Source organism: Gadus morhua, chromosome 18 (genome assembly GCF_902167405.1).
Source record: "Gadus morhua chromosome 18, gadMor3.0, whole genome shotgun sequence".
In the NCBI taxonomy this organism is placed as follows: domain Eukaryota; kingdom Metazoa; phylum Chordata; class Actinopteri; order Gadiformes; family Gadidae; genus Gadus; species Gadus morhua.
The window spans coordinates 18,188,725-18,206,075 of record NC_044065.1 but is presented as its reverse complement, the minus strand read 5'-3'; the positions used below and the strand labels follow the sequence as shown (position 1 = coordinate 18,206,075).

Sequence of the window (17,351 nt, the reverse complement as noted above, 5' to 3'; positions counted from 1 at the left end):
AAGCTCTAACTAGAGTTGTGTGTGTTCTGGTCAAGCTCTAACTAGAGTTGTGTGTGTTCTGGTCAAGTTCTAACTAGAGTTGTGTGTGTTCTGGTCAAGCTCTAACTAGAGTTGTGTGTGTTCTGGTCAAGTTTTAACTAGAGTTGTGTGTGTTCTGGTCAAGCTCTAACTAGAGTTGTGTGTGTTCTGGTCAAGCTCTAACTAGAGTTGTGTGTGTTCTGGTCAAGCTCTAACTAGAGTTGTGTGTGTTCTGGTCAAGCTCTAACTAGAGTTGTGTGTGTTCTGGTCAAGCTCTAACTAGAGTTGTGTGTGTTCTGGTGCCGTTCTAAGGGAGGTGTGTGTTCTGGACGTGTTCCTTAACATAGTAACATAAAATATATTTGTTTTTGCATCCCCTCAACACTGCCTGCAGAATTCTTATGCACGGCAGGAGCAGTTTAAGACGGAAGAAACCCCGCTCAGTTTCTGAAAATGGCCCAGAGAGAAGGGACAAAATAGAAAATGTGGATGATTATCAGCCAACATTCTAGTAAGTTGTTGTGGTAAGGGGAACGGCCAGAGAAACCAGGGGTACTCCGGGACAAGGACAGATGGGGATCCTGGCCTGACTGCGTGTGGTTAGGATTAACCTCCCTGTGAGCTTGTATTAGGGTAATTGCTTTATCTTCGTCCTCCTCTTGGCCTTGATTCTGTTTCCTCACCTTACTTTCTTCTACTGAGGGAGAACCTGTGCTTCTATCCCCGTGACTTTACCCCTGAGGGGGTATTGAACAGAACCCATTCAGACAGTAGTTTGGTTTAAATAGGTCCTGACTTGTTCTCCATCATCATGGTCACTCATGCTAAAGTACTTACTTGCTTTTAGTAAGTGCTAAAGTAAGTAAGTAGTAAGTAGTTTTGTTTTCTTCAATGCAAAGGCATATTTGACGCACGCACGATCGCCCGTTCTAAATGGCTGCAATGGGTGCCAGGTGGCCTCACATTCCATTGAAGCAAACCCTATCACCTTCCCTTCAGTTTGAGCCAATTACGTCCAAGTATTGTACAACCACCAGGGTTTGAGGCCATCCCTTTGATTGGGCTTGGTTTGGTCGGGCTTTACGACCGGACAACACAGTATTGAGGCCGGCGGTCTGGAGCCAATCGGCTTTCAGACACGGCTGATCCTGCTTAGGGCCAGCTAAGATCACCGCCTGGCTGATGACTCAACATACACGCGTGCACACACTCGTACGTTTCCTTTCCTTTATTTTGTATATACAGGTTACATCTGATGAAACATACATTAATGTACAGCAGCGGTCAGCGATGTGGAGATAGCGTTCCTCTCTTCATGCCGTGTCACCGTTACACAAACCAACCCAGCGTTGGGTTTGAATTCAAACTCATTCTCCCCTGATCAGATGTTTATTTACATTTATAACTAACCAGAGATGCTTCATTTGAAATTTGTGCGGAAAATGTAATTCCCTGACAACAAAACAGGTGTATGTATGTAGCTTGTCCTAGGGCACTTTTAAAACGTACCATTTAAAATATCGATATACTCCTAACAAATTATAAAGACGAAGCCTTTAGCGGTTTGGCTCACTTGCGTCCAGAACATGAACACAAGCTGGACTAGATACACAAGATAGCCTCAAAGCCATGGGGATAGGATTAGCCTCTGATCGATGTCCCGTGGATTATAGTGGCGGACATGTTGCATAACTCCTGGGGGTCAAAGTCGCGTAAAAGTCGCAAATCCTCCTTCAGTCCTCTAGACCCGCATTTGTTGTGGGCCAAATGTTTTTTGTTTTACATTTACATTATCTCTTTACCGTCGCAACGGGTTCATGGTTCATCAGACTGAAAACAAACAGCCTGTGTGATCGCGTAATTAGGTCATGAACTTTGCACTGTGTGAGCATAAGCAGGCGCTACTGCAGGAACAAGCACAGGAGCCATCGCCATGCACAGACATGATAGGGCTGGGGTTAGGTCAGCCCTTATCTTCTCTGCAAGAAGGGTATTTAAAGCCTTAAGCTGGGGTGGATCTCCAAAGTTAATCGTATCTTCTTGAGCTACACAGCCCTCCTGTTGCTTGCTAGACCTGTTAGCTTTGGACACGTAAAGCTCAGTTTTAGTCCACGTCTATTTGTCCACATTTGAATGACTTATGTTCGTATGTGTGCCCACGATGGATATTTAACAATTGCAAAGTATTATCTCTTTTTTTCACTACAATATTTGGAAGTTCATAATATACATTTAAGTACAATTTAAGTAACAATTACAGAATTGAAGTTTAGACTAACGTGCATATAAATTGTATATATGTATATTGCAAGTTATTGTAGTCCTGTCTCATTATCTGCTTAACAATATAGCAGAAAGAAAAGGTTAGCAAGAACCTTACAAATAAATGTGTATCTTGACCTGACCTGAATATCGCTACCGATTTGGATCAACTGTCAAGCCCTACTGGCTCCCCATTCAAAAACAGACAAAGTACAAAACATTTCCTCAGACAAATATTCAAAAAATAAATATATCTGCATATTAAAACGTATCCCCCTGCCACCCATCGAAACTATACATTACCCTCAATAGCCGCTAGCTAGCTAGAACCATAATGATTAAAACTTGCATTTTCTGGCGTTCCTGCCCCTTCCTAGTCCACTTATACCTCTTTTTCTAAATATACAATCCAATGAATATCAAATCGTTATTGTTCTTCTGAAGTCGAGTTTAAAAACCATACAGAATCTCTTAACTAGGAGTGTCAATCCCCCAGTAGGTGTATAGTACCGCCGCCCAACTTCACCAATGTTCACCATCGTCAGCACCAAGGATGACAGAAGAGGCTAAACATTGGTCGTTGTAGCTGGAATACCATCCAACAAATTCTGAGAATTTCTAAAAACGAGTTAACTGCTCTTGCATTTGTAATTGTCTAATTTGAGTTTCAGTCAGATTTGGTTATGCGACCATAAATCCCCCTTGATAACGGTCAATATATAGAGAATAGATAACTTCTCACAAATGTGGTAGATTTGGAAAACATAATTTGCCAGGTACCCACTCACCTTAAGAGGTTAAAGTGTGTCTTCAAAAAACAAAAACAAAAAAACCCCAACAATAAATGGGTGTGTCTTAACGAGTCTGAACAAGTCTGAAAACCTCCTCAAAGACCCCACTCCTCCTTACCGCTACTCCGAAACCCATCGCGAGCCTCCCTGATCCAGACCACCCAGAATATCAGAACCAACCCTGGATCCAACGCTAGACTAACATCAACAAGACCAAGAGAGACCCTCTGATCCCAGGCTGGGGTCGGTGGGTCTAAAAGGCCCAGCTGCCTAATCTAGCCTAGATCCAACTAGTCTAGAGAGCAGTGGTCCAGATTGGACTACAACAGGCTGGTGTGGACCTCTTCAGACCAGCCAGGATGCAGACAAGACAAGATGCTTTAGCAGATGGTACACGTCTTGGACTTGCCACCGTCCTCTGAGAAATGGAAAGATAGAAGGGAGGAAGAAAAGAAAGGTTTATATTATTTCTTTCCAGTTCACATGAACCGTTAAAGAACCACAAGCCGTTTACTGAGTATCATCCGTCATAACACTCAGTCCAAAACATTCTTTCATCATTCCAAATAATCCATTGTTCCATAATTATTCATCTGTTCTTCATCAGTTATTCCATCTATTCATCAAATATCCAACCCTCCCATCCATCCATCATGCATCCAACCATCCATCATACATCCAACCATCCATCATACATCCAACCATCCATCATACATCCAACCATCCATCATACATCCAACCATCCATCATACATCCACCCATCCATCTGTCCACCCATCCATCCACCCATCCATCATACATCCAACCATCCGTCCATCCATCCACCCATCCATCTAGCCACCCATCCATCTGTCCACCCATCCATCTGTCCACCCATCACTCATCCGTCCATACTGTACTCTTGGAACCTCCACCTTTGCCTCCGGCCGCGTCCTCCAGCTTCTTCTTCTCGTCTTCGATGAGCTTCATCTTGGCGTTGTACACCTCTGCCTGCTCAGCCCAGTGCGCGCGGTTGTTCTTCAGCCCGTCGAACATGGGCGTGATCTCCTTGTGGAACCGGGAGAACTCCTGGCCAATCACAACGCAGGAGGAAGCAGAGCGGTTCAGTATCGGTGGGAGAGTGTGTGTGTGTGGGTGTGCGCAAGTGAGTGAGAATAATAATGTCTTTATTCGTTTGGGTTGTGTGTGTTTTTAGAGTGTGCGGTGGTTGTGTGTCTGTTGGTGTGTGTTGGTGGTGTGTGTGTATGTGCATGCATGTAAATAAGTGGTGGTTGTGTGTATGCATGTCTGTTTGGGCCATTAGTGCATGTCGGTTGGGGGTTGTGAATGTGTGTTTTTGTGTATGTGTGCATAAGTTGTAGTCTGGTTGTGTGTGTATGTGGTGGTTCTCAGTGTAAAGTGTTGGGTGATCGATGTTTGTTTAGCTAACATTCTTTTAAAAGTCAACATGTTCAGTACATCCTGTTTTTCAAACCCCAGGAACTGGACAACACAGACCTTAGTTGTTCATGTCCAAAAATATGTCAAAAAATCTTGGCAGATTTTCAGAATCCTGTATATTCTACATCTGATTCGTTAAAAATATTGCTCAAGATGTGTGTTGTCTATGTATGGATTTCTTCAGCATGCTATTTCAGCATTCAAATGGTAACTATCTATTTTAAATAGATACCAGACCATAATGTGCGACCTAACATTAATTTACCCCTTTACATTGGAGGGGGCATCACGTCTTAATGCTGCTAACACGCAACGGGTGTTCTCCTAAAGATCTTTAGATATGTGGGGACAAAAGGGGAATTATACATGCAGAGAAATGTCCACTGTGGTTACCTTATACACAAACGAGCACACAAAGTCAATGAAACCGCACTGCATCTTGGGTAGCTGCTCTGCACAATTTCTGTCCATCATGGGCTGTTAGAGAGAGAAGGAGAGAAGCGAGAGTCACATGTGAGTGAGTGTGATGTGGAGTGTTGTGTTTTAATCTGGAGAGGAGAGAGGAGACCAGGACGGCAGGAGAGAAGACTAGAGAGCAGAGGAGAGGAGAAGATAGAAATGAGAAGAGACGAAATATACATACAATAGGCTGCTGGTCGAGGACACTCCTCTCCAAGTCTCCCTGCTCCCAGAACTCAGCGGCCACCATCAGAGCCACCTGGAGAGAGAGAGAGAGAGAGAGAGAGAGAGAGAGAGAGAGAGAGAGAGAGAGAGAGAGAGAGAGAGAGAGAGAGAGAGAGACAGACAGACAGACAGACAGACAGACAGACAGACAGACAGACAGAGAGACAGAGAAAGATTATCACCTGAATATGACCCTTTCTTTATAACACGTTACAGGGGGGTTACTTTCTGAGGGCACATACCTTGCTTTGAACCTCCCAAGGCTTACAAATAGCCGACAAATCACAGCCAGTCATCATCATCGCCCTGACGACAGCGATAGAGAGAGAGAGAGAGAGAGAGAGAGAGAGAGAGAGAGAGAGAGAGAGAGAGAGAGAGAGAGAGAGAGAGAGAGAGAGAGAGAGAGAGAGAGAGAGAGAGAGAGAGAGAGAGAGAGAGAGAGAGAGAGAGAGAGAGAGAGCACAGTCAAAGAGAGCGGTGGTAGAAATGTACAATCCAATAGTATTAACTACTGTAAATTTGTACCTAGGTTTTTTTGCGAGGAAAACCTAAATAGTGTGCACATGAACGTGTTTATCTACTGATATACTCATCAAAGGTGATCAAACTCATCGCGATTTTAGGTTTAATTTCAGAACCTGTTGTGTGTGAGATATTATGGGATGTGTTGTTATACGGGTGGATTTCTACACACATGATGATTTCCTTGCGGGTGGCGTTGTTGGAGACGTATGCAATGGCTTCCTTCTCGTCCTCCATGGGCTCTGTGGCGTTCACGATGTTCTGGAACATGGTTCGCTTCCTGCATGCACACACACAATACAATCAGCCCCCTTATGTTGGAGCGGTCAAATATCGATAGTAGCACGAAACAATTCACAAGATTGAGAGAGAGACACTGAGAGACAGAGTAGTAGAGGGATGGAGACAGGGCGAGAGAGGGGTAGGGGGGAAGGGGGAGATCGTGGTCGAGGGAGGTGGACAGAAAGTCCAAGGGAGACCCAAAACGCTTCCTTGTTGCGGACAATAACAATGGAGCAGCAAGGACCACTTTGAGCGGTCTCGCAGTCTTGCAAATTAAATATAACCCATTCACCATTCAGTCACTGAATAATTTAAAATCTTCAAAGTATTTGATGGGGGCTCTCCCTCCTAATTCCACCATGGCTGAGACCAAACTGGGACCCCCGATTTGAAGCGGACCAGAGTTTGTGTGTTTGGTCTGCACCAGAGTTTCGAATGAGGGTTCACACCAACCATAACTAACCGTGCTATCGGGAAAAATGCTCCAGGGTTCTATTTAACGGATCAAACAGCTCAGGTGTGAAAGCACCCTGAGTGACTAAACGGCGATCCACCCGCCTGAACATCCAATCCCCTGCCAGCATCAGTGGAACACTGGAACCCCATTGGATGACGACACAGGAAGTAAGGTACCTACTTGAAGTAGAGCGCCAGATCAGTGGCGATGATGCAGACGTCAAACAGGTGCTGTACCGTTTCGAACTGTCGCTTCTGGAGGTTGCAGAAAATGTTGAGGCTCTGGAAGAGAAACACAACAACATTCCATTCAACTCTTTTTCTTTGCGTATTTCCTAAAAACAATATGTGGATCAATTTGCTTCACATTAAACACACATAACACAATGATCAACATAATATGACAATACAATGTTTACACAGTGCTACGATAAGAAAATCAAGAAATAGAAACAACCAAGAAGAAATATGATTTAAAATAAGGCACGAATAAAGTGGAAACAACTCCTTTGTAAAAGGAAAAAAGCCTAAAAAGGTTTGTTATGAGTACACGTCTGTGTGTGCTTGTGTGTTCAACTATGTGTTCGCGTGCGTGTGTGTGGGGGAATATTCACAGAGTTTCTGTGCATATGCGTGCGTGTGTGTGTACAACAATCTAAAATCTACAACTACAATCAAGACCGCACCTCTTCTGCCATGATGGTCTTGCTGAACTGGAGATGGTGTCTCTCCATGATGGAGGAGCCGTGGAGTTTGGCCAGAGGGGAGCCACTCCTACAGGTGGGGTTAGGAGAGGGTTAGAGGAAAAACAGACCTGACCCTCGTCCAAAAAATTGCCTCAACTTTTTGTGCGTCCCAGGACATGCCCGCTGGCTCCCCTGTAAGCGCCTCTTCCCACCAGGTCTGAGTGTGATTAGCCATTACAAGCCGTTTCAAAATCTGCCTTTCCCATCAAATGTTGCTGATCTATCCGTCATACTTCTAGGTGGACACCACCAGTGATGTCACTAGGGCGCAGGGAAAGGCCGATGTTCCAACGCTTTTAATGGCTAACCACACTCAAACCTGATGGCGTGATATCACCCCTTTAACGCGACGGTGACCAGGTAACCCTGTCAGCCAATCAGAGGTGATGAATGCAATGTGTTTAACTGACACAGTGAGTCATCAGGTGCACATCAATCTAAGGTGCATTTGGGTTTGGTTCTCCTCTTAATAATGTGCTGTATGTATCTGATGAGATTAGCCTGCTAATATGGCTGCCTCAAATAGGTTCTGTCAAGTTTGAATTTCACTTGATCTCCAAATATCCGTTATTAAATTTGTTCCGTGTGCACACAGAAAAAAATCCTCTGCTCAGAATACATAAGCATCTGAGAAAATTGAGCACACCGCTGGATTTGTGATAAAATTAAATCTGTTGCCATTTGTCAAATATGTGGTATCTATCTATAGGGCGAGACAGTGAATACAGAGACAGGCCATAAAGGAGCAAGTAGGGGTTAGGCAGTGAATACAGGTACAGGCCATTAAGGAGCAGGTAGGGGTTAGACAGTAAATACAGAGACATGTCATTACGAGCAGGAAGGGGTAAGACAGTTCATACAGAAATGGGTCATTAAGGTGCAGGTAGGGGTTAGACAGTGAATACAAACACAGGCCATTAAGGAGCAGTTTGGGGTTAGACAGTGAAAACAGACAGGTCATTAGGGAGCAGGTGGGGGTTGGACAGTAAATACAGATAAAGGCCATTAAGGAGCAGTTAGGGGTTGGATAGTGAATACAGAGAAAGGCCTTAAAGGATCAGGTGGGGTTTAGACAGTGAATATAGAGACATGCAATTAAGGAGCAGGAAGGGGTTAGATAGACAGTGAATACATAGACAGGTCATTCCAGAGCAGGAGGGTGTTAGACAGGGAATACAGAGACAGGTCATTAAGGAGCAGGTAGGGGTTGGACAGTGAATACTGTTAATACTGCCTATTAAGGCATCCTCCTTAATGCCTTAATAGGCATTAAGGAGCAGGTAGGGGTTATACAGTGAATACAGAGACAGGTCATTAAGGAGCAGGTAGGGGTTATACAGTGAATACAGAGACAGGTCATTAAGGAGCAGGTAGGGGTTATACAGTGAATACAGAGACAGGTCATTAAGGAGCAGTTAGGGGTTAGACAGTGAATACAGAGACAGGGCATTAAGGAGCAGGTAGGGGTTAGACAGTGAATACAGAGACAGGTCATTAAGGAGCAGGTAGGGGTTAGACAGTGAATTAGGGCATGTTGTTCTAGAGGTCTACAGGTTAGGTAACGGGCATGTGGAGATCAAACCCAGAACCCTTGAGATGGGATTTGACGAAGAGTATTGGTTAGTCATTACAGCCCTTGACATATTTGTCCTGACATGCAATAGCATTTGTATCATGACATTTTATTATAAAATCAATAAGACAAGGCTTATTTTCAAAGAACCATACAGACGGTGGATATACATCACTTAAATGTTGAGGTGCAGGTATGCCAATAAGAATGGAACCCAGGAGCTTTTAGCTGGGTTCAGCCACTACATTAGCCAATGACTCACAGGACTTACACTGCCCTACCCCTGACATACTTTAAAGAGGAGACCTGACTATCCTGTAGTAAGATGTGTGAGTGATGCACAGGGGGGGACTTGCTTGGTCTGGTAGAGGTTGTTGGTTCCTCGATGGTCGATATCGTGGCAGAATGCGGCCGCCACCATGGCGAAGGCATCCAGGTCAGAGTAGTACTTCCGAAGTTTACCCGTCTTGGGAGGGAGACACACATAGAGAGAGAGAGTGAATAGAGATACAGAGAGACACCTATTTGTTTTCTAGCGAGGACAATCAGACTATACTTAATTGTATAGTCACGATATAGTCACTGCGACGTGTGAGTTTGTTGTGTCATGACACGAGTCCTGGTGAGACGAGGCATCATTCCCCTGGTTTTGTTGACCAATTACAGTCAGCGCTGTACTTCGGGCTGACTAGTGTGGTTGAATACCTTGCACTTAGTGTTCGGTATCGAGGAATGTGGGGTCGTACCTGCAGCAGGCAGAACATGGTGTGGCCCACGTTGAAGCCGTGCCTCCAGTTGTGGTAGGTGATGTCACGGTAGCCCTTCCGGACGGTGTACATCCACTTGGTCAGCGTCTGAGAGGGAGGGGTGGGGCGAGAGAGGGGGGTTTGTGATGTGTTGGGATGAATGAGAGATGAAGGGGGATAGAGAAGAGAGACTGGAGTTACAGAGGATGTCGAATTTGCAAAAGAAAGGCGGAAAAGGATAAAGCCTTGAGTGACTGACTGTTCGGACTGACACTGTTCGACAGGTTGACTGTCTGACTGACCAGACGTCTATAAACCGTAGTCGGACCGACTCTCTGCCTGTCCGTCCGTCAGTCTGTCTTACTCTCTCAGTCCATCTGTCTGACCAGCTGTCTGTCTGTCTGACCTCCTCCTCTCCCTCCTCCTCCTCCTCCTCTCCTCACCTCTGCGGGGACCTTGAACTTCTCCACCACGTTGAGCTCGAAGAAGATGCGGATGCCGGCCTTGATGAGGTCGTTCTCGGAGGAGGGGAAGTCGCTGAAGCCGAAGAGGAGCAGGGATTCCCCGTGGACGTCGGTCGCCACCGGGCACGTGGCTCTCTGTAAACACAAACGACAAAGCGGAGCAGAATATGAGCAGGGGTTCCGGTTAGCTCTACCCACGAGCGCGCCAAGCCTGTGTAGGCGACGGGCCTTAATCACAGAGGTGCATTAGCAGGGCTGATGAGAGGTGTATCTCACGCAGGGAATCATTGGGCTGCGCTGTAGGGACGCCAGTGCCCGTGATTAACAACACGAGATACACCTGGGTGTTGATGGTTTCTGCATTCTGGTTGTCCAACGTACCAAGAGTTTGTACATCTCCTTCTGGTCACAGTCCTCTGGTAGGGCGTCAAACTTCTCCTTGGTGTTCTGGTGGAGATGAAAACATGAAACCGTTGTTTAATCATGCAGAACTTCATGTAGAACACCTATAGCTTTATAATGCTAATTGTGTGTGTGTGTGTGTGTGTGTGTGTGTGTGTGTGTGTGTGTGTGTGTGTGTGTGTGTGTGTGTGTGTGTGTGTTTTTGTAGGGGGGGGCGGGGTAGGGGGGTTATGGAGAATGGTTGAGTCCTTAGAGGAAATTTGATTTTTTTTCTAGCAGTTGCCTTCAACAACGATTGAGTTTCTGTCATGTGAAGTTCCAATAGAGCCAGACAATTAACACTTTGGTAACCTAGGAGACAGCAGGGAACAGCTGAGAGAGAGAGAGAGAGAGAGAGAGAGAGAGAGAGAGAGAGAGAGAGAGAGAGAGAGAGAGAGAGAGAGAGAGAGAGAGAGAGGGAGAGAGAGAGAGGGAGAGAGAGAGAGAGAGAGAGACGGAGAGAGAGAGAGAGGGAGAGAGTGAGAGAGAGAGAGGGAGAGAGAGAGAGAGGGAGAGAGAGGGGGGAGGTGGTAACCTAGGAGACCGACATTACAGAAAAGGAGGGAAGAGAGGAGATAACATTGCAGACAGGGAAGCCGAAAGTACAAGAGAGGAGGAAACATAGAGCTGAGAAGAGGAGAGGAGCTGAGGACACGAGGTGACCTAGGTCGCGGTGACCCCCCAGTAGGCAGGGGTACTAGGGATACTGTGCCCACCAGGATGGTCTGCAGCTCGGCGGGCGTGCACTGGGTCTGACACATGAGCATCTCCTCGGCGATGTCCTTCCGCCACTCCATGCGGTTCAGGCGGTCGTAGGTGTCACACACCAGCACGGACCAGCCCAGGAACTGGGTGAGGGCCTGGGGCACGGGAGGGGCGGTTAGGACGACGTCGACCAGGACACAACAGAGCACAGCAGAGTCCAAAGAGCAGTGGGGCCTGCGCTCCGTTTTTTAGGGGCTAAAAACGGTTGCAAAGCCCATCTTCTTACTTCTTCAAGTTCCTATACTACCATATTCATCTTTTTAACCCAATCAAAATCTGCCAAAAGTATAAACGTTGAATGAATATAAACGAAAGAATGTGTATCCCGCTAAAGAACAGTCAATAGTAGTCAGGCCTCAGGCTCAGCACACCTCTTCATGATTTTTAGTGAAAATGGTGAAAAGGGGGCCTCACTTCTGTGATCTGCTCGTCGTGTTCGTCGAAGGGCTTGCCGTCCTTCCTGTTGAAGAAGGTGGCGATGCCCACGATTTCTTCCTTCTTGTTGACGATGGGCAGAGACAGGACGTTCTTGATGACAAAGCCTGAGTCGTCCACTGGCCCTTTCTGGAACACGCAGTCAAACAATGCATTATATTACCGTTACTGTTATATGTGTGTGCTTGTTTGTGTCTGTGGGTTTGTGTTTTTGCGTGTTTGTGTGTTTGTGTTTGTATGTGTGCGTCAGTGTGTGTGTGTGTGTGTGTGTGTGTGTGTGTGTGTGCGTGTGTGTGTTTATGTGTGTATGCATTAAATAGAGCAGTCAAAATATTTGTACAATTTACCTGGAAGGTGAAATATTCATCTGCTGCTACATTCATCATGTTGCAGATCTACAGGAAATGGAATTACATCACAGGAAGCAGAATTATAACCCATGAACCCAGAATAAGAGATCTCATTGCATACATACACTACATGTTAATTATACATACAAGTTATTTTTGAGAGGTGTTAACATTTAATGTTAACATTCAATTATATTATGACTATTGTAACAGCAGTTTTATTTGATACTATATATCAGATTATGATATATTATACAATATTTTATATTTCATACAAAAAAAAAGAGAGGCAAGTCGTGAGCTTGTGGATAGTCATTCTGATGGTGAAAATGAGAGAAGGGAGTTTAGATGAAAAACGTACAAATCCGTTCTCGGCTACGTAGGTGGGCAGACCGCTGACCAGCCCCCAGTGATCGGCGGGGGGACCCCTGGAGAGGAGGAGAGAGTTATTATATTATTGTCATTTATTTATTTACCATGCCTTTGTTAACAATATTTTATGATAATCCATGTTTTCTTTGATTATGCCAACAGTAGTCTTTGCCATGCATGGAGCAAAATCCTGTTCATTCAAGTTTTTTTACCACTATTAAAACTATTTGTATACAGGTTCCATTGACGGGTTTACTCACGGTATGACTTTAATTTCTTCTTTGGCCTCCAGCAAATAGTCAATGATTTTGTAGAAGATAATTTCCTGTAAAAACAAAAGGTGAAATATATTTAACTACATGAAGGAACAAAATCCAAATCCTTTAAAGCAACATACTTTTGAATTCCTCTTTAAGTAATTAAAACATCAGAATTGTTATTGTTCAAGTAAGAAAGTGCCAGTTTGCCAGTTAAGGTGAATTCAAGCTGCCTGAACCCCTGGTAGATGTGAGATGTTTGGACATGTACCCTGCCGTCGGGTGTCTTTGGCCCCTTGTAGGGCTCCACGTCTCCCAGTTTCACCGGCCATTCATCGTAGAACTCCTAAGGCGTGAAAAACACCCACAAGTAGACATTTTATTGGTTGAATACGAACAAAATAACTATAATAATTGTTTTGTTGCAGTTCGCTGTCCACCAACCTTCTCCTTGGTCATGTCCAGGAGTCCCACAGTGTAGCGCTCGCAGTTGAGGTATGTCCGTACAGTGTACAGGGCTTTGTGGAACTGTCTCTCAATGTCTGTCAACTCTTCAAACACCTTGCTGGCCGACCAGAGCAGCACCTAGCCCGGGAACCACAGAGGGGGGGATTGAAACGAATCAAACAACCACCAAAAATCTATACTGATCTGACAATTGAACACGTAGTTTTACGTTGTTGTTTTTTTTAAGTTATTCAAGCAAACAACGCCACCATGTTTATGAACATGGATGAACAGATGCTCACAAATACTGTGGGAATGTACCTGACTCCTCCTGGACTCCACGTTGAACATGTAGGCCGTGTGTTCCTGCAGTGCGATGACCTGAGCGAAGTTCATGTACCTGTGGAAGAGCTACGAGGGAAGAGAAGCTCCTTCAGAACACATACAACTGCCCAGGGACCTTGACTCTCGTTCAAAAGGCCAATGTTCAGAATTTACATGCTGGTCGCCTTAACCCCCCCTTAGGGGTTGGGGCTTTTCAAGTACAGCAAGATCGTTGGCCACACCAAAATATAAGGGGATTCACGTTGGAGAGTTGATGCCGGTTGTCCAAATGGCATATGGCTAGTCAGGTTTCACATAAGTTTTGACTCCAAAGCATTACGATAGCTTTTCGCGAATTTAGCAGTGTTTGGATTAAACGACAACAAGACATTTTGCATGTCTCACACCACTTGCATCTTCTGTTAGAATGACTTGTGTGACAAATCGGTGTAAATCTGGAGGAATTAACCAGTCCTAGCCAGGAGCTAAGAGCAGTGGGCTGCCACAGGGTCGTGCCCGGGAACCAGCCCCAGAGAGAGGGCCTCTGCCTTGGTTATGGAGTGGTACCTAGCATGCTTTTTATGTTATGGGAGTGAACGAGAGAACCCGTAGGAAACCCACCTGAACTGGGGGAGAACATTCAAACACAGAAAGGTCTCCCCCGGGGTTCGAACTAAGGACTGTCTTGCTGCGGTGCAGAAGTGCGAACCACTGTGCCCCCGTGCCACGCTCTTTTGCTACAGTGCAGAGTTTAGTAGTGTGAGTTTGGTTCAGGTAATGACTACCCTCTCACACTGCTGTTTTCTCAGGAAGCTAATCATCAGTGCGCTCATCCCTCTAGCCTGTGTTATATCACCAATGCCCCAGGACAGAGACAGGGACTGACCTTTGCAAGTCTCTCGGATTAAACCAAGGTCCTTAGCACCTGTGGTCACTAAAGATCCCCATTGCACTCTACTCCCTCACTTGAGTGCCTTGAAAAGTGCCAGTTATAGTATTATTCTGGGAAAATTTATAATACACTGTTACAGGATTCCACTGTTTCCTAAAAGAGATTGCACCATTCACGTCTATAATTTCATCCCAAAACCAAAAAAACATGTCTCAGTGGCCATAGAACCTATCCCCAAACAAAATGGTAAATTGACTGCATTTTTATAGCGCTTTTATCCAAAGCGCTTTACAATATTACCTCTCATTCCCCCATTCATGGACACATTCACACACCGACGGCGGAGTCAGCCATGCAGGGTGACAGCCAGCTCATCGGGAGCAGTTAGGGTTAGGTGCCTCGCTCAGGGACACCTCGACACAAGAGCCGGTTATCGAACTAGCTGCCTTGCAGTTAACAGACAGCCCGCTCTACCTCCTGAGCTACTGTACGTCAACTAACAATATTGGTTGGGTGGGGGAACATAGAATCTTTAAGGAAACCACTGAATACATTGTAATTACTACAGGGAATGGGAAATGGAATGCAGAACTATAAATAAATAATTGACACTATTGTCATAGTTTTCAAGATCCTAGATTATTTGGATTCTAGATTCCTTTTGTGTGGAAAAAGGTACATTTAATGGGATTATTTTCGTGGAAGGGTATCGGAGATCCCATTTTAGCAAGTCTAAGACCCAAGTGATCTCCTCTAATAGTTTGTCCCTGTCCGTCTCCGATCTGTGGATTAACAGTGTTTCAGATTAAACACCATAGCGTCCACCTGAGCTAGGGGTGGTGTGGTCTTGTGTGTGTGTGTGTGTGTGTGTGTGTGTGGGGGGGGGGCTACCTTCTCATCCTCGTTGGTGAAGGCATCCGCACCGATTTTGTTGAGCACTATGACAACCCCCAGAACTTCCTTCTCGGCCATCAGGGGAAACGTCAGCATGTTCTTGGTTTTGTAGTCTGTCTGTCTGTCCACAAAGTCACTAAATTTGGAATTCTGGACCATGATGGGTGCAGAGGGGTGAGAGAAAGGAAATGACAAGGGGATGTTAATTCCAAATTCTCTGTTTTCATGTTGAACCAAATGAGAGAAGTGAAGTCAAGAAGTGTATCAATAATATCAATATATTGATATGAGGTATGAAGTAAGTTGGCGCCAATGACAGCAGACAACGTGGATGACCTTGTGAAGGACACTGGTGCCAATATATCTATAATAATAAATTCAAAATTCAAAATATTTTAATATTAATACATGAATGTATCATCTTGAGAGAGCCAGCAACACTTTTGTCTTTGACTAGAGAGGCAGAATCTAAATGCATTAGGTCTTACAAATTCATTTAGCTTATATTACGCATAGGCCTAGTCATTTGAAACATTTTCACTATCCAAGATTTAGTATATTAAAGATGATGGGTAAGACCTTGTATACATACCATGTATATTTTATACAGTAAGACAATAAAAGTACGTAATTGATGCCAATTGATGCGGTAGAATCAAATTCTATGTAGAATCTCACCTCTCAATGCCACAAACCCAGCAAACATAAATGTACACATATTTCACTTTAAAGTGCACATTCATTTCTTTACAAATCTTTCAAATTAATTATGAATACAAGCCAATACACTCAACAGCACCAACTTAAACACACTTCTAGTGTGCGCAGGGTGCACATTTCCTCTCCGTGCACCAAAGGCATCAGGCCTACCTTGGTGACATCCGGTATGTTGTGCGGCTTTTTGGTGTGCGCCGTGTGTCCCACAATTCCGATATCTGTGGGGAAAACGATCTCACTCCGGGGATGCACCAAGTTGGTCTCGAACGGAGAAGTCGGCGTGATGTCAAAGAGGTTAGTCGTGAGCTCGGGTATTCCGTTTCGTGAGCGACAAAAGAAAAAGCTGACCCTGTCCGCTTGGATGATGGAGCACACTCTCTGCAGGACCTTGTGCATGGACTGCTCCATGTTCCCCACCTTCTGCATCTCCTGCACCAGCTCGAAGATGACCACCGCCTCCTGGATGGCCGTGATGTCCTTGAACGAGTTGGCATCCTTGGCTTCAACTTTGGAGCCGAAGGCCGCCGTCAGCGCTTCGGCGTTCACCTTCCTGTCAAAGTACTCTTTGGCAAACTGGGGATTGTTTTCCAAGTACTTCTCCACACTATCCTTGTCTGCCATCTTGATATCGTCGGTTTCAAACCCCCCCTTTGTCCTTGTTGTTTATGGTGCCTTTTTTACTGCAAAAGCATCACCTGCAGCCGAAGGAAATCAACAGCCAGCGTGGGAGAAACCAGTCACGGCGGGAGACCGCTATCGGCTGGCTGCAGGACGCGGGGCTGAGCAGCAGGTTCAGTTGGCGCCAGGTTGCATCCTCATCCGTGGTCCCAGAACGAGTCAGGAGGACAGCCGGCAGCGAGCGCCGTCAGGCAGAACGGTGGCTTAGGGGGCTTGACAGGATCAAAGTGGCCGCTAATTACTGTGACGTCACAACATTAAAAGCCTTGCTCTAAGCGTGCTTAGCCCTGCAAATCCTCAACACTGATCATTTTATATCGGGTATATCCTCCCCGTCGGAGACAAAGAGAAAGTGAGAGAGAGAGTCTCAAAGGAGGGAAGTGCATTATTTAGGATTCTGGTAGGCTGCAGACATTGGGGATGATACAGTACCTTTAAAGCCCCTGGCCACTAAAATATCCTGTTGGATAAGACGAGAACCATCAAAATGGTCATTGATTGGTGCCAAGGAGTGCCATAATGAGCATGTGACCCACCAATGTGTCACTAAGCAAGGCATGGAATCAACAATGGTTGGCCGCAATTAAAAACACACTAAACTGACATCCCAAGCATTTTAAAAAGTGATGCTTGTCTGCCAAATGTGTCCACCCAACGATTTATTAAAAAAAGAATGCAGCATACAAATCCAGTTTCAGTACAGGCGCACTGCAACCATAAATTCAGATTCTCTCCAGGACCAACAGGATGAAAACAACAGCATGAACAAATGGGCTCCAGGATGACATCACCTTC

The 17,351-nt window shown here is 45.3% G+C and overlaps 1 protein-coding gene across 1 annotated transcript; it reads right to left on the bottom strand.

The window, feature by feature from the left end:
- Positions 1-1,231: 1,231 nt before the first annotated feature.
- Positions 1,232-16,764, bottom strand: pde6c (phosphodiesterase 6C, cGMP-specific, cone, alpha prime). The gene is made up of 22 exons (XM_030340803.1): positions 16,032-16,764; positions 15,159-15,311; positions 13,373-13,462; positions 13,049-13,189; positions 12,876-12,950; positions 12,608-12,672; positions 12,337-12,403; positions 11,973-12,020; positions 11,605-11,754; positions 11,142-11,285; positions 10,366-10,431; positions 9,964-10,119; positions 9,521-9,628; positions 9,131-9,240; positions 7,142-7,229; positions 6,637-6,737; positions 5,890-5,997; positions 5,438-5,501; positions 5,155-5,229; positions 4,905-4,988; positions 3,986-4,139; positions 1,232-3,489 (listed from the first exon to the last, which is right to left on the bottom strand). The coding sequence occupies exons 1-22, from the start codon at positions 16,497-16,499 to the stop codon at positions 3,452-3,454; spliced, it is 2,553 nt and encodes an 850-aa protein (XP_030196663.1). The 5' UTR covers positions 16,500-16,764; the 3' UTR covers positions 1,232-3,451.
- Positions 16,765-17,351: the final 587 nt, after the last annotated feature.

Coding starts and splice junctions, on each gene's coding strand:
- pde6c (XM_030340803.1), bottom strand. CDS start 16,499: ATGGCAGACAAGGATAGTGTGGAGAAGTACTTGGAAAACAATCCCCAG. Junction 5,998..6,636: donor GATCTGGCGCTCTACTTCAA/GTAGGTACCTTA, acceptor GTGTGCATGCAG/GAAGCGAACCATGTTCCAGA. Junction 5,502..5,889: donor ACCCGCAAGGAAATCATCAT/GTGTGTAGAAAT, acceptor CGCTGTCGTCAG/GGCGATGATGATGACTGGCT.